This window comes from Plecotus auritus, assembly GCF_963455305.1.
Source record: "Plecotus auritus genome assembly, chromosome: 6".
Classification (NCBI taxonomy): domain Eukaryota; kingdom Metazoa; phylum Chordata; class Mammalia; order Chiroptera; family Vespertilionidae; genus Plecotus; species Plecotus auritus.
The window spans coordinates 144,589,287-144,613,026 of record NC_137773.1 but is presented as its reverse complement, the minus strand read 5'-3'; the positions used below and the strand labels follow the sequence as shown (position 1 = coordinate 144,613,026).

The 23,740-nt window shown below is 40.3% G+C and overlaps 1 protein-coding gene across 2 annotated transcripts in view; it reads left to right on the top strand.

The window, feature by feature from the left end:
- The window catches only part of ATP1B3 (ATPase Na+/K+ transporting subunit beta 3), a 40,698-nt gene extending 18,059 nt beyond the window's left edge, over nt 1–22,639 (top strand). Inside the window, exons 2-8 of one of the 2 annotated variants that reach the window (XM_080674608.1) lie at nt 1,300–1,337; nt 2,737–2,865; nt 7,536–7,643; nt 11,694–11,881; nt 14,270–14,326; nt 19,166–19,252; nt 21,973–22,639. In XM_080674608.1, the coding sequence (XP_080530734.1) occupies nt 1,325–1,337; nt 2,737–2,865; nt 7,536–7,643; nt 11,694–11,881; nt 14,270–14,326; nt 19,166–19,252; nt 21,973–22,143 (753 nt within the window). In that variant the 5' untranslated portion in view covers nt 1,300–1,324 and the 3' untranslated portion in view covers nt 22,144–22,639. The remainder of the gene's footprint in view (nt 1–1,299; nt 1,338–2,736; nt 2,866–7,535; nt 7,644–11,693; nt 11,882–14,269; nt 14,327–19,165; nt 19,253–21,972) is intronic. The other variant, XM_080674607.1, reaches the window with a different exon arrangement.
- Nucleotides 22,640–23,740: the final 1,101 nt, after the last annotated feature.

Genomic DNA, 23,740 nt, shown 5'->3' with positions numbered 1-23,740 from the left:
GTCTAGGCACTCTCCGGTAACTAGGAAGTTTGCAGGAGTAGGGAGTCAGGTCACAGCATCTCACTAGGAACTGTGCCTATATACAGGCCTTTCTTGATGAAGCCTTCAGACCCTTCCTCCCTCCCCCATTCTGTGTTCCCCTACCTGGAAGCTACACTAAGCTTCCGTATCCAGAGTGGTTATTGGGGTTTCACTAGGTAGGTATGACTAAATCACTGACCTCATCATTGAACTCAAATCTCCCGCTCCCTCCTCTTCTCTCCCTGGAGGTCAGGGCTCCCTCCAATAACAAGGTACTGGTCCCTCTGGGTACCATCCTCCCTCAGGGCCCACTAAGAGTCTTCCCATTACTCACCTAGGACCACCCCCAGCTTGGTCTCCATCACTGTGTTAAGCCCATCAGGAAACTGCATCTGCATATCTAACTACAAGTTTACCCCTGTAAGAGTGGCAATTTACAATTTCTGTTTTTATTTTCTGTTTTTCTTGGTAGGGGAGAGGAGGTGAAGTGTTGCCGCCGTCTTTTCATGTATGAGATTTATAAGTGAGATTAATTTTACTTTTTAAATGTTAAATTTGGGTCTCTTGGCAAAAGGATTTTTTTTTTTTTTTTAATCTAGTAGGAGCACTTGCTTCAGTGCTGGAAACGACTCATTTACTTGTTTGTACACTCCCTACATTCAAAGTTAACTTAATGCACAAGTATATGGCATCAGACTTGGGACATGGCTATTAATTTGTGTATCTGTGTTATGAACCTAACTCTTCATAGGAAGTTTGAACACATTTTTCATTGTGTAATGATTCCTTAGAAACCATATTTGGATACAACTTACCAATGTCTGCTGTCTGTTTATTTGTTTTGTAACCATGTTTATAAATTTTGTTTACGGTATTTTTCCTGGAAGTTTAAATTCAAGTTTTGAAAATGGTATGATAAAAAAATTTTGAGGTGACTTAAAAACAGTGCTAAATAATTAAACTCAGCACTTTTGTTTGAAACTTCTCCAGTTTAATAGCCACCGAATTAGTTGACAAACTACTATATCCTCAATCTGTTTTTGTATGAGATTTCATTGGAGCACAGCCCACACTCTATAAATTTATGTATTTGTCCACTCTGGTCTGCAATGTGGAGATTTTTATCCGTAGCTCCAACAAACATGTAGATCTGAAAGACTCACTTCTCTTCTAATGTCTTAAACTAGCCTTTGGGCTTTGCATGTGTTTCTTTTCCTTCTGTACTTTACTGATCACTTCATTGAGATTGGTCTTCCCTTTTTTTTTTTTCTGCAACAGGATCGCTGCATGTGGTAGGGAAGTGATGCTGTCTGAAGGTGACATGCTCTTCTCCTTTCTTCCTTCTGTCCTCTCGCTCCCTATTTTGGCCTCCTGGTAATTGGGGCAGGGTGGGATGGGGGAATGCTAATCTAAATTAAAATGAAAGTGTGTTAACTATTTCCCCATTACTTGAAAAGGGAGGGAAAGGGAGACAGTTTCCTGGCCTGCAGAAATAAAAGTTACCTAGCTTTTACCACAATCTGCTTTGAGGTCATGGAGTCTTTTGAGAATCAGAAGAATATTTAGAGCTGCTGGGAGGCAGGGGGGAGGATGGGTATTTAGAAATATATTATTATAGAAGACTTCAGAAGCACTGAAGTTAATCCTTGCTAGAGAGTGGGGGTGAGGAAGTCCATAGATTGCAGGTTAGGAACCCCTGCTCTAGCCCCTCTGATAGAATAGAGTGAGAAAACAAAAAAGTAGGTTATTAAGAGTGGGAAATAAACTGATGCTAATCAACTGTGAGGAATTAAGTGTTCTTCACGATTGCTATACCTGAGGATTTGTTCAATATTCTTTGATCAATTTTTAAATGTTTAAGTATAAATGTGTGACTTTAATATTATAATATGTAATTCTGATGGTGACCACATCTGACATTAGAACTTCAAATATAGACATTTGAGAGAAATAATTATTTTTAGATGTTCTCAAAATAAATCACGGGTTTAGGATAGATTTATCATAGTGTTTTCAGATTGTGAAGGAAACAAGATTAAGCCCTTGATGTTGAGACTTGCATCTGCTATCTCTTGCTTTGTGCTCAGCAGTAGAGTAGTGAAGTCCCATTGGTTGGGTGCTTGTTTCTGGCCTTGTCCTCTTCACTTTCGCATGAGCCTTCCATTCAACCAGTGTTTCCTAAACTTTTCATTGAGATACCATCTTCGTGATTTGCCTTCCTACACATTTCCTGGCTATTCTTTTAAATCACTTTTCAACACAAATTTATGCAAATAATTATTGTGTGAAATATGGGTTGGTGCACTAATTCTTTTCTGTTTGCCACTTAAAGGAACATGTACAGATTGGGTTTGTCCCACCTAAAATCATCTTTTATCATTCTGGAGGGCATCAAGTTCCAATTTGGGAAACATTCCCCTTTGTGCTGGAATTTAAAGCTCTGACCTTGAAGTGGAGAATGCTCTGTAGAAGCTACTTGTACTTGGACGTGTTAGCGGAGAGGCGGGGGGTCACAGGGTGGGTGGGTGCTACCTGCTGAAATACTCTTTGCTTGGGCAAATTCATATTCTGAATATGGAGACATTTTGGCTGTGTGCATGGCAAGCTTGGAATCCTGGCCTTGCCGTGGTTGGCTTGGTTTTTTTAATCTGGACACATGCACACACAATTATGTGTGTATTTCCAAAATTTCGTAAGTTTTATTTTCTTTTACAGGTTTGATCTTGCTCTTCTACCTAGTCTTTTATGGGTTCCTGGCTGCACTCTTCACATTCACAATGTGGGTTATGCTTCAGACTCTGAATGATGAAGTTCCAAAATATCGAGACCAGATTTCTAGTCCAGGTAATGAACTTGTACTTCTTGTGGCTTTTATCTCTATCACATGTTTTACATAGCAGATAAGATAGTTTAACCTTGGCCTTAGGTAATGAGAACATTTTGATTTTTGTTTGTTGTATAATATTTACATACGCATACAAAGACCGTTAATATTTACACACTGATACAAAGACCTGTGCTGATAAATTTTGCATCCTTTGCCAGAAGTAAGCAGACATAAATATTGAGAATTATAGTGAAGCCAAATTTGACCGATGTAATTATAGGTATGAATGGCCTTTATGAATACGTGTGGCAGTTTCACTTTGTCCTGAATTAATTTACTTATAAAGTATGTATTTTAGTTCTAACTCAGGTCAGAGCCTTGGTCTTATAAAATACATGCTTCATGGTTTAATTGCTTAGTATGGAAGTGGTAAATATTAAATAATGATACATCAATAGAGAACAAAAGTATTCTACTTTATTAATAATCTTAAGGGGGAAAAAAACTCCAGGATACTTTAGTACAGAAAAAAATCTTAACTGAAACATTGTTTAAATCATGTTGTCTTCCTGTTTTTTGGTTATTTTTAAACCCTCTTTCCCTTTTTCTGTTTTGTTTGTTTGTTTTTTTATTGATTTTAGAGAGAAGCGAGGGAGGAAGAAAATGGTTTATTGTTCCTCTTATTTATGCATTCATTGGTTGATCCTTTTTAAAAATATAAATTTTATTGATTTCAGAGAGGAGGGGAGAGGGAGAAAGAGAGATAGAAACATCAATGATGAGAGAATAATTGATTGGCTGCCTCTTGCCCACCCCACACTGGGGATCGAGCCCCCAACCCGGGCATATGCCCTGACTGGGAATCAGACCCAGTCCTGGTTCATGGGTCGATGCTCACACTGGCTGGGCATTCTTTTTTTTTTTTTAAGATTTTAAAATTGATTCTTCAAGAGAGAGGAAGGGAGAGGGAGAGAGAGAAACATTGATCTGCTGCCTCCTGCACACCTCCCACTGGCAATCTAGCCTGTAACCTAGGCATGTGCCCTAACCGGGATATTGCAACCAGCAACCTTTTAGTGCAAGGGATGTTGCCCAGACAATTGAGCCACACTGGCCAGGGCTTTGGAACAATACTCTAACCCAGTGGTCTGCAAACTCATTAGTCAACAGAGCCCAATATCAACAGTACAATGATTGAAATTTCTTTTGAGAGCCGAAAACCGACTTCTGCGCATGGGCCACGAAGTTTCAATTGCACTGTATGTGCGCGCCCGCCCGTGGTATTTTGTGGAAGAGCCACACTCAAGGGGCCAAAGAGCCACATGTGGCTGGCGAGCCGCAGTTTGCCAACCACTGCTCTAACCAACTGAGCTACCTGGCTAGGGCTGAAACAGTCTTTGAATGCCGCCGGCTCTGCCTTTGTTGGATATGACACTTGTCTTCAAGGCGCTGGCAATTTTTATAGAAAATACTAATGTGCCAGAATCCCAATGTATCTTCCCTAAAATGTGAACAACTTGTGGAGACAGTAGGGATGGAAGATTCTAATGGAGAAGTGGGATCTGGATGGCAGGCAGGCCGGGGAAGGTGGGGATCTAGCCGGAGGTTTCTGTCTGGAGCAGTGGTTCTCTTCCAGCAGGCATTTGCCCTCCAGGGGCCATTCGGCAGTGTGTGGAGACATTTTTGTTTGTCACACCAGAGTGGTGCCACTGGGAGTAGAGAAGCCAGGCATGTTGCTAAATGAAACATCCTGCAATGCACAGGACCACCCACCACAACAAAGAATTACCCAGTTAGCATGTTAGTAATGCCAAGACAGGAGCCCAGATCTGGATCCTCGATCACTGCATGGATTCTGAGCCCTATCAGCAGCCAAACTGAACCAATTTCCCCAACTATTTTTTCATCAGTTTATTCTAATGGCTTTTCCTTTGTTTGCAGCTAGTATTTGTTAAAACATCATAAATAAAATTTTTAACCCTTTCAGTTTATTTGACTGAGTATCAGACGAGCTCCATGCTAATTTTCCCTCATCTCTCATTGTAGCTATTTTCTTTCAACCTAGACTAATTCTAAGATAATTATTTTTTTGCTAAAGTTGTCAATTACCATTGAACACAATCTGATCTATTTCAGAAATATTGAACTCTGTTTATAATTGCATGAATAATATAAGCAGTAAAATATGTTTAATATAGTTAAGTACACAGTTTTAAACTGAGTTTCTTAAAACTGTTTACCAAGTGTATTATGGTACTTAATGTATCATTACTTTAAATAAATAAATAAATGTATATGCACGCACATTCATATGTATATATATTAGGTGGATACCATTAGTTTGCTAAACATGATTTTTCTCTTCATAAAGGGATTATGGGCAATTTTTGTTTTTCTTCTACTTGTATTTTCTAAGTTGTATGGGTTTTTTTTATTTTATTATTATTTTTTTTTTTTAAATATATTTTATTGATTTTTTACAGAGAGGAAGGAAGAGTGATAGATAGTCAGAAACATCGATGAGAGAGAAACATCGATCAGCTGCCTCCTGCACACCTCCCACTGGGGATGTGCCCGCAACCAAGTTACATGCCCTTGACCGGAATCGAACCTGGGACCCTTCAGTCCGCAGGCCGACGCTCTATCCACTGAGCCAAACCGGTTTTGGCAGGGTTTTTTTTTAAGACCATGACCATCATTTAATGTGTTTGTACCCAGTAAAATGCTAGTTTCAAATTGGTGTGCAGATATATATATATATATATATATATATATATATATATATATATATATATATTCATTCATGTAACACAAACTAGGTACTGCCTAGCCATACCCTTATAGACATACACACACTCATATCCCAATGGTGTAAATTGGAAAGAGATAAGAGTTACTGTAGACCTCACATTCTATTGTTCTTGGTTTGGGGTAAGCTAAGATCTTTATTTAGAGTTTACTATGTCAAAAACGCAGCTGTACTGCACTCTCCTGCTGTGGATTCTTTACTTAAGAATTTCAAATGGGTTGTCAAATAGCAGGAACTAGGACTCTTGAGAGCATTGCTAGGCAATTTCAGAAGTAGCTGGTATCAGAAATTCAGTTTTAGATGTTCATACATCTAGTTTTTGTAAGTTGAATTATTTTTTTAAATTCTCTTAGAAATTAGTCATGTAAAGTACTGCAATTTTAAAATAGCATAGATATCTTCATGTTTTACTTAAAATTAAATTAGAAATCTGCATGTTTTATTTTTGGGTTTTCTTAAAAAAGAAAACCCAAGGATATTTTTGCCATTGATTTTTAGAGAGAGTAGAAGAGAGGGAGGGAAGGAGCGGGTTAGAGAGAGAGACATACACATCGATTGTTTGCCTCCAGAACTTACCCCAACTGGGGGCCAGGGAACGAAATTGCAACTCAGGTACATGCCTTCCCTTGACTGGGAATTGAACCTGAGACCCTTCGGTTTGCAGGCTGATGCTCTAACTATTGAGCCACAGCAGCCAGGGCAAAAGTTAGATGTTTTTATAGTTACATGCAAGCTGCCTTGACTCTGTTACTGGTCTATTTGCAGTATAGTATGTCTCATTCCTGCTATAAAATCTTAAGAAAAACAAACTACCTGACATACACAGGTTGTCCTCTCCTACAATGGATCGTCAGAGGTTTTATTTCTATTGTCAATCTAAGAAACATTCACGCCTGTAGAGAATTTTAGTAAAAGTTTATTTTAGCCCAAACTGATGGGATTGCTGGGAAGCAAGATCTCAGATGCTCCCCAGAATGATAGTTTGCAGTTTAAGGAAGGAATGTAAGGAAGATTACAAGAAGGGGAGAGAAAGCAAGGCTCTGGGGATTGATTACAAGATAGTTAACAAAATTACTAACAAAATTACTTGTTTTCTTGAGGGTGGTTAACCCTCCAGAGGGGTCTGTAAAAAAGTCATTTGAAAGGTGTGTTAACTAGGTGCACAGATACAATAGACAGGACTTGGATCTAATGCTTTTTAAATGAGGAAAGCTTAAAGGTAGAGGCCTGATTATATTGCTTACAGGTAAATAAATATGCTTACATTTCTGTTAATAAACTCATGCAACATGTTCTATACACATGGGTGATGACTCCTGATAAATTGCTGGTGTTTCTACTCCAAATTCAGTATGAGAAACAACATTCTTTAGAGCAATGTTTATTATTAAAGGAGGAATATTTAACCATAGAGTTAAATTGTATAGGCCTCTTTTACTGAATAAGGTAAGTTTTCTTTATGAATGTTCCCATACAGCTGTAATTTGAATGATAAAAGTGTTTAGATTTAATTTGCTAAAAATTTTCTCCATATATTAATAACAAGTAGGCAAAACCTAAAAATATTTGATAGAAAAATGAATATAGAAAGAACAAAGTAAAATTTGCATCTTTTAAGGAACAGAGCAATTATAATTAACTGTAGCCAATCAGATTTAGGGAGGTATCTAATTGGTCTGAGATGACTTTGAGGATTTGGAATTCTCTTCATTGTAAATGTTGACCTTCGTAGTCAGAAGTGGGAAGTTCTTGATAGTTTCAACCTACCTGTGAACACAAATTTCCATGTCCTTTACTGAGATCTGTCCTTTTAGGGGTAAGAGGAGAGAAGGAATTTACTATAGTTAATTTACCCCTTTCTCTTTTATCTCTTTATAGGACTTACGGTTTTTCCAAAACCAGTGACAGCATTGGAATATTCATTTAGTGTGTCTGAACCAGAGTCCTATAAAGGGTATATTGAAGACCTTAAGAAATTTCTAAAGCGTAAGTGTTTTTTCTTAGAGTGAGTAAAAGTTTTTAGTTATTGTGGAAAGTAATACAAAATTATGATTACATTGAGAACATCATTCTTAGAGTTTATTTTGCCCTTTTTTTGTCTGTCAAACAGTCAACTAAGGACTTATAAGTAGATTTCATGACTAGTCATGATATTCTAATATTCTAACTTATGGAAAGACATAAGGGTCTAAGCCAAAAGTGGTTGCTTTTATTTATTTATTTATTTTAGCCTATAAGAAGTACGTAAGTAAGTTCATTGAGACATAACATTTATATCTGCATTAAGATGGAAAGTATTTGAGTAGTAGAGCAAAGCTATATTATATAAAATAATGCCTCTAAGTATTTGGATCTTTTGCATCCAGTGTTGTGCTTGTTGGGGGGACTAGGAATGTTGCTTATCATTAAAAAAAGAAGAAGAAAAGAAATCTATGTATCAGTTTTGAGTTTTTTGGAGTTAACCAGTTTTAAATCTTTCCCGCCCTGGCCCAGTTTTTTTCTTACGTTTTGCTTGTCCTAATTCTATGGTATTAACATTCATATGGTCATATGAATAAATCATCAAATGCCCTGGCCTCTTGTTTCTTGATTGCCTCACCTCTTCCTTGGCTGCACACTTACAGCCACTCCTTTAGCATGTAGGACTCCATTGCCAAAATCACTGTGAGGCTTTCTACCACAACCTCTGTCCTTCTAGTTTGCTTATTTAACTTTCCCTCACTATTCTTCTGCCTCATTGGGACTTTTTTTTTTTTTTTAATTGATTTTTTACAGAGAGGAAGGAAGAGGGATAGAGAATTAGAAACATCGATGAGAGAGAAACATCGATCAGCTGCCTCTTGCACACTTCCTACTGGGGATGTGCCCGCAACCAAGGTACATGCCCTTGACCAAAATCGAACCTGGGACCTTTCAGTCCGCAGGCTGACGCTCTATCCACTGAGCCAAACTGGTTTTGGCCTCATTGGGACTTTCAAACCACGGCCCTTTTATCCCAGCCAATCCCCCTATTTCCCTTCTTATCAAGCTTAGTTCCATGGCTTTTCACTCTTGCCATTACTCTAAAATCCCTTGCCTCTCTTAATCTATTGGTCATGAATTGCAAATGGATGAAGCCATAAGATTCCTGGATGAAGCTCTTCCTTAGAGTCTGCCCCCCTTAGAACTCATAACAATGGTTCAGTCAATGACTGCATTTACCACAGTGGTCCCGTAAGATTGTAATGGAGCTGAAAATTTCCTATTGCCTAGTGACACAGTAGCCATCATAAGGCCGGTAGGGCAACACATTACACAAATACTATTGTTTTACAGTTGCCAACAGTATTCCATACAGCAATGTGCTGTGCAAATTTGTAGCCTAGGAGCTATAGGGGAACAGAATTTGTCGCCCCAAAATGTCTCTGACATAAGGATTACTTTAGGCTGGTTAATTTTGAGAAACAGCAGCTGGGGGGCAGCTCTACAACCAACTCAAAGTGGCCCTGGGTAAAAGACCTTTACATTCGTACAGGTGATCCCCATTTGCAAGGGGTCCACCTTACTCTGGACACTCTCATCGATGCAGAAGACAGAGATGCAGACCTGCACAGCAACCTTACCCTTGTTTACCATGCTTTCTCAAGTGACCTCCCATAGCTAACACCCCCCAGCCCGGCATCTTCTTTCTCTTCAGCTGAAGATGGCATATAAGGTGGTAGCTTCAGGTCATTTCGACAAGTTGCTCAGTTTCCCTGGGTCTTTCCCATGTATACGGGAGGTATACATGTTTTTAAACTTGTTTGTTTTTCTCCTGTTCATCTGTCTTTTATTATAGGGATGTTTCAGCCAAGAACCCAGAAGGCCAGGACAAATCATTTTTTCTCCCCTACAGAGCAATAGGCTATGCCCTCTAGCCTAGGTGTGTAGTAGACTATACCATACAAGTTTGTGTAAGTGAACTCTATGATGTTTGCACAGTGATGAACTAACCTAAGGTTGCACTTCTCAGAACAGACCCCCATCATTAAGTGGCAAGTGGTAGAATCCTATCTAATAAATAGGGAATATGCTAATTGACCCTCACACCATCGCAAATATGGTGGCACCCACAGCCAATAAGGAGGGAATGTGCTAATTGACTGCCCCACTCTCAAAGATGGAGGCACCCACAGCCATTAAGGAGGAAATATGCTAATTGACTGCCACGCCCTCAAAATGGCAGCGCCCAGTCCCCTTAGCCCTGGCACGGCGGCAGGCGCGTGGCACGGCCAGGCCCCCGCCCCAAGGCGGGTCGGCTGCTCCGTGCACCTGCCTCCAGAGGCCCCCAGTCCCCTCAGTCCCCCAGTTGCCCAGGGCCACCCAAGGCTCAGGTAACCAGGGCTGGCCAAGGCTTGCACTGCCAGCAGTGGCGGCAGCAGAGGTGTGATGGGCCATCGCCTTCCCCTGATCGCCAGGTCGCCTCTCACCCCTGAGGCTCCGGACTGTGAGAGGGGGCAGGCCGTGCTGAGGGACCACCACCCCCTCCCCCCAGTGCATGAATTTTCATCCATCGGGCCTCTAGTAACCTATATTTCTGCTTCACGAGTAAATTGAAGCTCAGATAGGAATTCCCCCAGTTTCCCCATTATTAGTAAAACAAACCGACAGTTGTAGCCATTTTGTCTGGTATTCCTCCTGCTCTGATGAGGGAGCTGCCTTTCTGTCACCTAAGGTCACCTGTACCACCAGCCAGGCTTTGGATCTCATCCCTCTCACTGTCTCAGAAACATGCTATTTACAGTTCTTATGTACACTTAGCCTCTCATTGATCTTTCCTCTCAGCATGCAAAAGCTCTCAACTCTCTCCCGTTTTAAATCAAAATCCTCTTTTGAATCCCACATCTTCCATTAGCTATTTTCCTAAGTCTCTTTCCTTTTATAATTAAATATATTCTTATTTTTTGTGAGATATGACCATGGTTTAAAAACCCAATAGTCAAGAAAGGTCTGTAATAAAAGCAGTAGTTTCCTGCCTCACCTTTCTAGCTGCAGTTCTATTCATTCAACACATACTTTTATGAATGCCTTTTCTGTGTCAAGCATGCTTCTAGGTTCCATCAATAAACAAAAGAAAAATGTCTTTGTGGCACTATTGCCCTGTGGTGGATTAGAAGGTAGTAAGTGTAGTGGAGGAAAACAGAGCAGTGGAGGGAAGGAGGGAGGGAGAATTGGGAAGGCTGCAGTTTTGAAGGGTGGGCTGGAAAGGCCTCGTGTCTCTTTGCTGGAACTTCATGGGAGTCTTTCAGGATGAAAACTAAATTCTCCAGTTCAGTTATAGCCACACACCAGTCGTTCTTTTGGGGGCACTATTGCATCGTATATAACCTGCTTAGTGGTATCTTCCAATACACTACACTCACTGAGAGCAGGGACCACGCAGGCTTGCTCACGGTTGCACCATTGTTGCCTAATGCTGTGCCAGTGCAGAGCAAGCATTTGACAAGCCATTTGTATTTCTCCCTCTCCTTTCTTCCCCATCTCCAAGTTGTAACCATTTTACTCCTTTACCACTTTGGAGTCAATAGTTACCTCCATCTCTGCTACAGTGCCTTTCTCTAAGTTAACATTAGCTCTGTTGCAGGTCCCGTTAGTATAGACGGCATAGCACTGTCTATCTTGAGACCCTTCGATTATGACCTTATACTTAACACCTATCTTCCCCACTGCACTGTAAGCTCCATAAGGGCAGCAACAGGGCCCTTTTAGGTCCTCATTATCATATATGGGGCCGGGAGCAGAGGCGGCATTCAGATAATGCTGTAGCCATGGCTGGGACCACCTCATGATCTATAATCCAGCTTGTACCAGTGTTGAAATGCTGTAAACTTCATAGCACTAGATAGCTCTTAACAGTTAGTTAAAGGAACAGACTTAATATTCTTCCCCTAAAATTATCTAGTAATTAGCCTCGCTGTTTTTGTCTTTCAAGAATGTTATCCAAAGGAGGACATATTCCTAGTTGTGTTTAAGATCTTTTTTGGCTGATCTGTGCACACATATATGTTTCCTTTGTAGCATATGCTTCGGAAGCACAGAAGAATCTCAAAAACTGCCATGATGATGGAGTCCTCTTTGAACAGAAGGGCCCAGTTTATGAAGCATGTCAGTTTCCTCTTACCTTACTTGAAGCATGCAGTGGGGAGAATGATCCTGACTTCGGCTACTCCCAAGGACACCCTTGTATTCTTGTGAAAATGAACAGAGTATGTACATATTTTGCTGCTGTTGCTGCTTTTCTCTTAATACCCTTATTAAGAAGCTGTCAAGTATTTTTTAAATGTCTCATTTGGGGTAGCTTGTGTAAAGGGCTAACAGTGATACTGATTGACCTTTGGAAAAATTAATACAGGAGGCAAACAAGATTGGTTCACAAGTTGCCAGGGGTCCTCAAACTTTTTAAACAGGGGGCCAGTTCACTGTCCCTCAGACCGTTGAAAGGCCAGACTATAGTTTTAAAGAAAAAACTGAACAAATTCCTATGTGCACTGCGGGCCCGGGACGAGTTGGCTGCTAAGCAGGACAGGCAGCGGCACCCGGCAGGCCAGATAAATGTCCTTGGCGGGCTGCAGTTTGAGGATGTCTGGTTTAGGCAGTAAAAAAACTTCCGCTTTTCCCCTTTGGAGAGAGTTGCATGCATGCAGGCATAGATGAATGCCTCAAGGGGCAGGTGTTCTGGGTGTCATTCCCAAAACATGGTTTTATTAATGTGCAGTATCATCTTTGAAGACTGTTATAAAGCAATTTAAAATCCCATCCTATCTAATAAGGAGGGAATATGCTAATTAACTGCCACGCTCTCAAAGATGGCGGCGCCCAGTCCCCTCAGCTCTGCCTGGGTGGCAGGCACACAGCACAGCCCAGCTGCTCCCAGGTGAGTCCAGCCGCTCCGCGTGCCTGCCTCAGTAGTCCCCCAGTCCCCTCAGCCCCCCAGCCGCCCAGGGCTGGCCCAAGGCACAGACAAGCCTCGGATGGCGGCTGCCCAGCTGCCTAGGGTCAGCCGAGGCTTACGCTGCCAGCAGAGGTGTGATGGGGGTGTCGCCTTCCCCTGATTGCCTGGTCACCTCCCGCTACTGAGGGCTCCCGGACTGTGAGAGGGGCCAGGCCAGGCTGAGGGGACCCCCTCCCCCCCCCCCCCCCCCCCCCCCGTCCAGTGCATGAATTTTCATGCACCGGGCCTCTAGTGGGGAATATACGAAGTTTTGACTTAGATTTAGTAGGAAAGCACATTTTTATAATACACTGTACAATTAAATAGTAGAAATACAAATAAAGCTGCATTATAATGAGCTCAGTTGTAGCCAGTTACTAGTATTTTGCTATGTGGTGCCTGAATTGTATAGCCATCAGCAAATTAAAAAACTAACATTCTCTCCTGTGTAAGTGATAAAACTCTCTGTCATGGTGCAAAGGACGCTGCTTCCCTCCTGCAATGAAGTGATCCCTAACCCCCGTGCCCTGCTGCTCTCTGAATGTTGTCCTGTGGAGTTGTGTTCTGATACAGTTAACCTGTTGAGGCCAACAAGGTCTCCCCTTGAAAAGTGAGGTCATTCCTGGACATTTACTCAGAGAAAGGGTAGTTTCATAAATAGGTGTAGAAGATCATGAGTTCACATATCCCATCCAATAAGCAAATTGCTACCATCCTTAATAAAAGGACAGCTTAAGTCTTCGGAAGTTGGCACTGCTAAATAAGGAGTTTCCCTGGAGGGAGAACCAGCTAGATCTTAAAACACCCATGCTGACACCCTCCAGCCTCCGTCCTTCCCCTCCCCCAGAGGACCGTGATAGCGTCTGTTCATCCCACAGCACTCTAGAGGTCGTTCTGAAACACTGCCTGACACATAGTAGGCACCAGTAAGTGATTGAGGGTGTTCCAGGCAGACTGTGTTAAGAATCAAGGTTAACAAAGCAAGCATAATGTAATGTCTTTGTGAGAAATATTTACATTTTTCAGGCATTCACATATAAAATGCATATAAATTCAGAATGCCAAAAATCCTCACAAAATAGATGAATAAATATCTGTTATCATTCATACAAGAGCTAGTTATGTCAACTACAAACATGCAGGTAGCCTCATTCCATACAACTGAATGGTGCTGAGAGTCTTAATGGGATTGTCCCCGGTGTGTGCGTTTTGTGGGATAGATAGATGTGGACTCTGATCAGGCTCCCTGGAAACATGATGGAAATGTGAGGATTGTGACCTAACATACTTTCATGAAGAAAGGTAATTATATTATGCCTCTACAATTCTTATCATTTGCATTATTTGCTCATATAAATAATGAAACTTAAAGGTGTCTGTTTGGTTGTTTCTTAATTTAAGGGTAGCAAGTGCAATACTGTATTTTGGTCAATTCTTTGGTAACTGATGTATTTCCTGACTTGCCTTAGTACAGTAATAAGACAACCAGTTGGTAAGATTATTATATTGAAAAGTCCATTCTCCTCTAAAATGAAATTAGCATAAAAGGCACAGGTAATGGGGTTTCAATATACAGAATTACTCTTCATCTCAACCCTTGCACTCCTGGTTCCTATGGTATACATTTGTGATGTTTCAATTAATCAATTTTTTTCCACCTTAGATAATTGGATTAAAGCCTCAAGGAAAACCAGCGATAAAATGCACTGGTAATTCTAAGGTTAGTATTCAAGAAATAACCCAACTTTTGTTAAAGCTCTAGTGTGTCTGAATACTTTAAAAGTCTAATGAGTTTTAGTCATTGCCCCCCTTCCTGTCACATGTTAAAAGTCCTCTGCAGTGCCATTCTTAGAAGAATGAAATTTCACCAAACTTGGTGGGTAGCCCTTCTCTGTGTGCTCATTATAATTAAAAAGACTTGCTTTCCATGTGCATTTGATTTCACATACATTGCCTTACAGCACCATATACCACAGTTCATTGATTCTAAGGTTCACCTTTTTTCTAGCTTCATAACACTGAAATTGGGGTTGGCTTTACAATTAATGGTGTCTTATGTGGTTTTTTTTCTTAATAGTACATCAATTGGTGTATATCAGTGACACCTGAGATTTAATGAAACATGGTAGAGGCATTGTTTTTCTCCCCTGTCCCGACTTTGTGTGTGATTGTTTTGGGTTTGTTTGTTTGAGAGTTCTGTGCAGTTTTCATCTCAGTGTTTTGTTTTGTTTTCTCTCCATGCTGCAAGTGCAACTAAGAAATATGTAAATATGAGTAAGAATTCTGAGGGAAAACTTTTTAAGTTCTAAACTTAATTTTATCATTGTGCAAAATATTGACATTCTAACTCCAGTTGTGTCAGAAATATTTTACTTGAAATGTTACATTGAAATCACTTTTCAAGTTGCTTATGGAAAAAATTGTAATTCCTTTTAACCATGAATGGAATTGTATTTGGGAAGAAACTTCTTACTCAGTGGTTCTCAAATTCGATCATCCAACAGAACCACTTGGAGAGCTTGTTGATTTCCATTCTTGAAGTTTTTGACCCCATTCGTCTGGGGTTAGGCCCAAAATTTACAGTTTACATAAAGTTTCCAGGTGATGCTGCCAGTTTGGGGCCCACACTCAAGAACCTCTGCGTTAGAGGATCCTTACTAGTTCCTTTTGAGTACAATAAAAAAATCGGGAAGTTTGTGGTTTCTCATCTAGGTTGGAGGTATACACGTCACCATAGGCAATTCCCTTTATCTCTTTGTGCCGTATTCTGCTCATCAGGAAACTGGATAAAAAGCCAGAATCTTACTTAAAACCAGATGCTACATTGAAGCCAAGCTTTTCTGATAAACAAGTCCTTCTAAAAATTTATCATCTCTCAAGACAAAAGAAAACCTTGTGGCTATAAGCTACATTTAGAAGCTGTACTTTGTAACTCTTTATGAACCTCCTTGCTTGCAAGTCTTTGTAGTAGAAATTCCTGAGGCTGGGTTGCTAGGCTTCAGCCAGGTAAAAGTGTTCATTTCCTGACAGTGTACCTGTGTATGCAGGAGCTGTTGGTTTTGTATGTGATCAGACTACATAGATAAGCTTGGAATGGTGGTCTATATAGCCAGCACCACCAAGAAGGGAAAACACACCCACATTTAGTCCAGAAGGGCAAACACTTTATAGAACCCGTTACTAAGGTTTCAGTTTTATAAACCTTTGGCCAATATAAAAAACCTCCATACTGTAACTCATCCCTTAGGATTTTAAATGGATTTTTCTCCTTGTTTATCTATTCTGTATCCTTTGCTTCTAGAAGAGTTTGGGAAAATGTTAATGAAAAATCCTGGTCTTAATGACTCCGATTTCAGATGGTTTTTGTTATGTGTACAGTACATAAAGTAATCAAAACAGATGGAGTTTTTTGCTTTGCTTTTTTTTAAGTTGTGGAATATTTTTGTTTTGAGAAAAAGCACACGGAATTGGAAGAAATGCTTGTAAAACTGCGTTTTACTCCCAGGCTAGTCACAGAGGCGCGATCAGGAGTCCATACATTTTAGTGTCTCTGTGGAGCAGATGGAAACATTTGCTGTACAAACACTGGTGACAGAACATGCTCTTACGGGTGGCCTTTAACATGTTTATGTCATTCGTTCTTTCAGTATTTTATTTCCTTACAAAAATGAATCATGTTCATTTGAGAAAATTTTTTAAATACATAAGAAAAAAAATAGGTAAATGCTAACCAGAAATAATCGCTATTTAAATCTTTTGATGTGTATTTTTTAAGTAGCTTATGGGTTAGGATTGTATAAAAGAAAATACTTTAATTTTAAAACTTTGTTTTGTTTTCAGTAGAACATAGTGGCTATTAATAAACTCTTGTACTTAATTACAGTTTCCAATATGGTACCATTTTATTTTATTTTATTTTATTTTTTTATAGCAAAGATGGAGATTTATTGAAGAACAAGTACAGACTCCCACCCACATGGGGAGAGGGGAAGACTCCCACATAGGGAGGGGGAAAGGGTCCCCATGGTACCATTTTATATGCTTAGAAAATATGACACGGATGCTTTCCTCTACAGTAGCTCATCATCATTCAGATATGCATTTCAATATTTCATCATCTCTAAATGTTTATTTTTACAGAAGGTATAAAATACAAGTTTAAGTAAAAGCCTGCCAACAGTGTGATTTAGGTACAGACCAAGAAAACAATTAAGAGTCTGTCACAGGTGGGCAATCTCGAATCTGTGACCTTATCTCTGAACTTAGGTCCCCTCTCCATAATTGATCCTGCCCCTTTTTATTTTTAATTAAGTTGGGAGAGGGAGAGATAGAAACATCATTGATCAGCTGCCTCCTGCATACCCCACACTGGGGATCGAGCCCACAACCCTGGCATGTGCCCTTGACCGGAATCCAACCCAGGACCCTTCAGTCGCAGGCCAACACTCTATCCACTGAGCTAAACCAGTTGAGGCTCCTGCCCTCTTAAGGGTTGTTAGGCCTCGATGAATGAGGTAAATATCAGCTAAATGTGGCTGGAAATAAACCCTGAAGTGCACAATAAACTGTGACCTAAAGGAAACTTTTTATATTTTAGGGACCACCTCTGTGTTTCTGTGAATTAGGTCATACAAAGCAGTGCAGAAAAGCACTCATAACCAAACAGTTATTTTTTCTCTGAGATAAGATGCTATTTTAGACTTTTTTTTTTTTTTAATGTTAAGTGAGTACAGATCTAGGGTGGTGTTGGAATCGTTGCTCTTAGCCTTGTTCTCGCTGCTCTTCCCGCACCCCTGCGCCCTGGCCCACAGAACTCCCTTCCTGTGAAGCGTCATCACTGCTTTTGTGTCGTCCTCCCCAGGCACATGTGCTCATGACAGCTAGCAATTACGCTGCAGTGTCCCATGTGCTTTCAAAAATAGAAATTACTACTCCAATCTAGAATTCAAGCATTTATTTTTTATTTTTATTTTTTTTAATACATTTTATTGATTTTTTTTTTTACAGAGAGGAAGGGAAGAGGGATAGAGAGTTAGAAACATCGATGAGAGAGACACCGATTCAGCTGCCTCCTGCACACCTCCTACTGGGGGTGTGCCCGCAACCAAGGTACATGCCCTTGACTGGAATCGAACCTGGGACCTTTCAGTCCGCAGGCCAACGCTCTAGCCACTGAACCAAACCAGTTAAGGCTAGAACTCAAGCATTTAGTAAGGCTTTATTTTAATTTGTATTTAGTGAACTTACCACTGATTTTTAATAATTGTTCATTATCTAGTATGTGTTAAAATTACAGTCATTAAAATTAGACCTCTTTCAAATGTGTTACACGAGATTTTTCATAAGTCTTTTATTAAGAATACTGGTCCGGCCAGTGTGGCTCAGTGGTTGATGGTTGACCTATGAACCAGGAGGTCACGGTTTGATTCCTGGTCAGGGCACATGCCCAGGTTTTGGGCTCGATCCCCAATAGAAGGCGTGCAGGAGGCAGCTGACCAATGATTCTCCCTCATCATTGATGTTTCTATCTCTGCCTCTCCCTTTCTCACTGAAATGAATAAAATATATTTTAAAAATGAAGAAGAATACCAGAGTTAGCTAATAAATAACATGAATGAGTTGGCTTATAGATGGTGATTAGATTTATCTGTTCATCTGTTTTTATTTTATTTTATATTTTTAATATATTTTATTGATTTTTTACAGGGAGGGAGGGAGAGGGATAGAGAGTTAGAAACATCGATCAGCTGCCTCCTGCACACTCCCCATCGGGGATGTGCCCGCAACCAAGGTACATGCCCTTGACCGGAATCGAACCTGGGACCCTTGAGTCCGCAGGCCGATGCTCTGTCCACTGAACCACACCGGTCAGGGCTATCTGTTCATCTGTTTTTAAATACATGGAATATAATCCCAGCTGACTCACAATACTTTTAATTGATATACACGTGCTCAGAAATTTATTTAAGGGAAATGTGGTATTTAAATTGGTTAAGTGTGGTTTTTTGCTTGGATTACTTCACTTTTTTCCTAATAGTTTTTGTCATGTCACCATCGTTTCCCCCTCTGGTTACAGTTACCGTGGTTATTAATCACCTGAAACTTTGGGACCTGCTGCCTCCCAGGCCTGAGCACTACACTCTGGGCTGTGGCAGCTGCTGCCTCCCAGCTGGAAGCACAGCGTTTTATCCGTTTCAGGAATGCATTGGTCCTAGATCTGCGGTGCGTTCCTGCTGCCAAGTGGCCGAGGAACTGGCATTTAGGGGTCGGAGGACAAGTAAGATTTCACAGGTAGTGTGTGGCTAGATCTGGCTGTACTATAGGAGGTACTCCTGGGAAAGCATACAGGGCAACAGGAAATGTAAGAAGAGTAAAGACAGTTTGTTTCAGGGGGGTTAAATCAAGGTGAGTAAGTCTCCTTGAAACTACACTTGTGGTTAATGTCCTTGGGGTAGCATTGGAGTCTCCCCATACTGTTCATAACTGATACTGCTGTGTAATAAATACATTTTTTAATTCGCTTTTTTGTGACTTAAAGAGGGTTTTTTTTCAACTTTAGGGTGAAAACACAACAACTCTACCAGCTTATCCTCCTGAGGGAAACATAGACTTAAAGTATTTTCCATATTATGGGAAAAAACTGCATGTAAGTATTTAGAAGTTCTTACGTGGGAACAGGCACATCTGTACTAAAATGTCACTTGTCTGGGACAGGTAGACCTGTCTTGTGTAACTTGTGCATCATTTGTTCTTGTTTTTAAATACAAATGGTGATGGCAAATGAAGGTTCCATGTCTACAATTCAAAACAGAATATTCAAGTAGAAAATACCATTACCACCTAATTATTTAGGATGTGTTTATTTAGAGAATGTAGAGAAGTAAGTAGTCAAAGAAATAAATAAAGCTCATTACCTAGAGATAACTATATTGTGGTCTAATTTCTTTCATATTTTTTAAATATATGTGTATAAATAACTCATTTTATAAAATTAGGATCATACTGTATGTAAACTTAGAAAACTTTATTTTAAAATGATTTCAAAACATAAAGTGGTTAAAATAGTAAAAAGAATTCCCATAGACTTTGGCCCAGATTTCCCAAATGTTACTATTTTACCTCAGTTGTCTTCTTATCAGTCTCCATTTATATATAATTTTTTCCCCTGAACCATTTGGGACAAAGTTATAAACATGATGTCGCTTTACACTAAATGCTTGAGTGTCATTTCCTAAAAACAAAGACATCATCTTATGTAATCATAATCTAGTCATCAAAGGAAGGTAACATGATTGGAGTGCTATTACCCAGTCGTAGGCCTTGTGGACATTCCACCAGTTGTTCCAGTAATGTCCTTCGTTGGAAAGGAAAAGTGTGTTCCGGCCCCAGGACATCCCACTCTGAGCATCCTCAGTCACCCGTGACCTGGCGCGTTCCTCACGCCCCGGACAGGCCTCTCTCGTCTTGTTTTGTTTGTGTTGCTCGGTTTGAGCTTGTCTGGTGTGCTTCATGATTAAGAGCAGGTTGCACATTTTTGGCAGGTATGCCTCAGAGGAAATGTTACGTCCTTTTCAGACTGCCCCTCAGGAGAGACTTGGTGTTGATTAGTCCCATTAATGGTGATAATAACCTTGAACTCCTGGTTACCAACTGGTGTCGGTCAGGTTTCTCCACTGTAATCAATAAATATTATCTGGGGAGAATACTTTGAGTCTTTTGTAAAATTGTTTCTCTCACAGCCTTAGCATTTGTTGATTCTTGCATAAATCAGTTAATAATAGAGCAGTTCCCAATGTTTTTCTTTTTTTTTTTTTTTAACAAATTTCTGTTTTTTTAAAACCTCACCTGAGGATAATTTTCCATTGATTTTTAGAGAGAGGGAAAGACAGAGAGAAACATTGATGTGAGAGAGGCATATTGGTTGGTTGCCTCCTGCACATGCCCTGACCAGGGCCCAGGCCAGGGAGGAGCCTGCAACTGAGGTATGTGCCCTTGACCGGAATTGGGAGCTTTTGATCCGCAGGCTGACACTCTATTTACTGAGCCAAACCAGCTAGGGCCCAAATGTTTTTCTAATTCCACCTCTCCTTTTTTCATTTACTATGGCATTCTACTCTAAGAACTTTTTCTTCTCCATCATTTATTATTTATGTGTATCATTATGTTTTCATGGATTCTTACTTTATTCAGGGGTTATGTATAATCTGTTATAATCACTTATTTGGGAGCTAAAATTGTCCCAGATTTGGCCTGTAAGAAACATTCAGGCTGGCTTCTCCGTCCTTTTGACATGCCCCCAGGATTCTTTGAGCACTTCTTTCTTTCCCTTCCCAACCCTGGAATCAGGCCCTAGTGCCATTTAGTGAAGAATTCTGTTTAGAAATCATAATGATAGTCCAGCAACTGAGTGTATTTGTGCCACGTTACACAGGAATCCTAAGTGGGGATATAGGAGACCTAACAAATGTAATCAGTAAGGTGGATCTTATGCACATTTATCAAACAAAATAATATGGAGGTAATACAATACTGATCCTCAAGTACACCTGGAACAGTCACAAAAATTTACCATTAAAAAATACATCCTAGCCCTGGCCAGTTGCGCAGTGGTTAGAGCATCAGCCCATGCACTGGAGGGTCATGGGTTCAATTCCTCGTCAAGGGCATCAGTGTCTCACATCGATGCCCCCACCTCCTTCCACTCTCTAAAAATCAGTGGGGAAAAAATATCCTCGGGTGAGGATTAACCAAAGAAATTAATAAAAGGGCCCTTCTCGCCAAAACCGGTTTGGCTCAGTGGATAGAGCATCGGCCTGCGGACTGAAAGGTCCCAGGTTCGATTCCGGTCAAGGGCACGTAACTTGGTTGCGGGCACATCCCCAGTGGGGGGTGTGCAGGAGGCAGCTGATCGATGTTTCTCTCTCATCGATGTTTCTTACTCTCTATCCCTCTTCCTTCCTCTCTGTAAAAAATCAATAAAATATATTTTTAAAAAAAAGGGCCCTTCTCAAAAGAGGGAGGGAGTCAATATTTTTATTAAACAACTCTTGAGAGAAAGGGAAAATTCAAACAAAAATTGTAGGATATCTAAAAAATACTGGTAATGAAACTATAATCACAGCCCCTGGGATACTTTTAAAGCAGTACTCAGGAAAATTCATAGTCATAAATACTCTTATCAATAAAAATTAAGTGAAAATAAATGGACATCCAGTTTTAAGGGGGAAAAGTAGAGAATGGAAAATAATAGATCTAATTAATAGATTAAAATTTTGGTTTCAAATTTTACAGAATAAACCAACTCTTGATGAAGTGTAGATGAGGTTACTTTGAATTTGAATTGATACGTTTTCCTTTATTTACCAGGCGAGTTATCTACAGCCATTAGTTGCTGTCCAGCTCAACTATACTGCTAGCAGTACCCCAAAAGAAGTAACAGTCGAGTGCAAGATTGTTGGATCAAAAAACCTGAAAAACTATGATGATCGTGACAAGTTTTTAGGACGAGTTGCTTTCAAAATCACAATGCGTGCATAGTAGGAGCTAGAATATGTCCACAGAGTCAATGTTGTGTTGTCTGTCTTTATTTTGCATCAGCCGGACCTGACATTCTAGAATTAGGAGACCACCTGAGAGAGGTGGGGTGGTACATGACGCTGCGGTAACATTGTAATGTGCTTCCCAGTCGTAGTGTTCGGTGTCCTCTGAAGTAACTGCCTGTTGCCTCTGCTGCCTTTGGAACCATTGTACAGTCGTCAGACGGGGACTGTGAACACCTGATTCTGAACATGTGGGTCTTGTCCTATTTTTTTATGTGGTTTAATTGCCAAGTGTCTAGAGCTTAATGTGCTGTGCCATGTAAATATTTTATAGATTTAACACTGGTAACTGTCATATATTGATGCCAACCGAGTTTTAGGGGTGAAATGGTACCTGACCAACATGGAGTGACTTTACAGCTGCAAGAAATGTGTGGGGGGAAGCTCTGTGTGTGAGGAGGAAAAAAGAAAATAAAAAGCGGATTTGAAAGGTTGTCTTGGGTTTATTGTAAAGTTATTTTTTTACATGCTGAATTAGTCTGTGGATCTTTTTTATTAAGAACAACAACTGTTGCCCTGGCCGGTTTGGCTCAGTGGATAGAGTGTCTGGCCTGTGGACCGAAAGGTCCCGGGTTCAATTCTGGTCAAGGGCACAATTCTGGTTGCAGGCTCCTCCCTGGCCCAGGCCTTTGTCGGGGTGCGTGCAGGAGGCAACCAATTGATTTGTTTCTCTCAAATCAATATTTCTCTCTTTTATTAAAACGTAAAAGAACACAAACTGTTCATTATAAAACATGTAAAAAAAAAAGTATTGATGGGATTATTAGTGCTGGGACTAAATCTCTCTTTTTTAAAAAAAAAATATATATTTTATTGGTATTTTACAGAGAGGAAGGGAGAGGGATAGAGAGCTAGAAACATCGATGAGAGAGAAACATAGATCAGCTGCCTCCTGCACACCTCCCACTGGGGATGTGCCCGCAACCAAGGTACATGCCCTTGACCGGAATCGAACCCGGGACCCCTCAGTCCGCAGGCCAACGCTCTATCCACTGAGCCATACCGGTTTCGGCTGGGACTAAATCTCTTATGAAAAGTATGTTAGACCATAGATGAAGCAGCATCATTAGGTTACCCAGTATGAATATGCACCTACTTTTTTAAATGAAATTAAATTACTAAGATTTAAATTGTGAAATATCTTGTTACTACTTTTATTTAGTAGACTTATCTCTAATAAAAAAACATAAATTGTAAAATGTAAAACATGAAACTTATTCAAAACTTCCAACCAAACAATAGAGTTTTATTTCAGCATTCTTTGGTTGGTGTCACTGAAATTTTCCCTCCTCCCCAGGAGTCTGTTACAAGCCTTTATCACAATGTGAGGTACTTTCTCCTTTATCGAAAAAAGGTGTGCTTACTGTTTTATTTTCTCCTTAAAACGCAATACTGATATTTTCGAGGTTTTTGTGTTGATGAGACTCAGGAGAAGTGGGCCCCACTGGCTGGCTCGGGGATGGGTGTCTGGGGAGAACACGAGTGCTCTGGGCCTCGGCTGGCATGTGGGCCTTGGTTCCCAAGGTGTGGCCTCC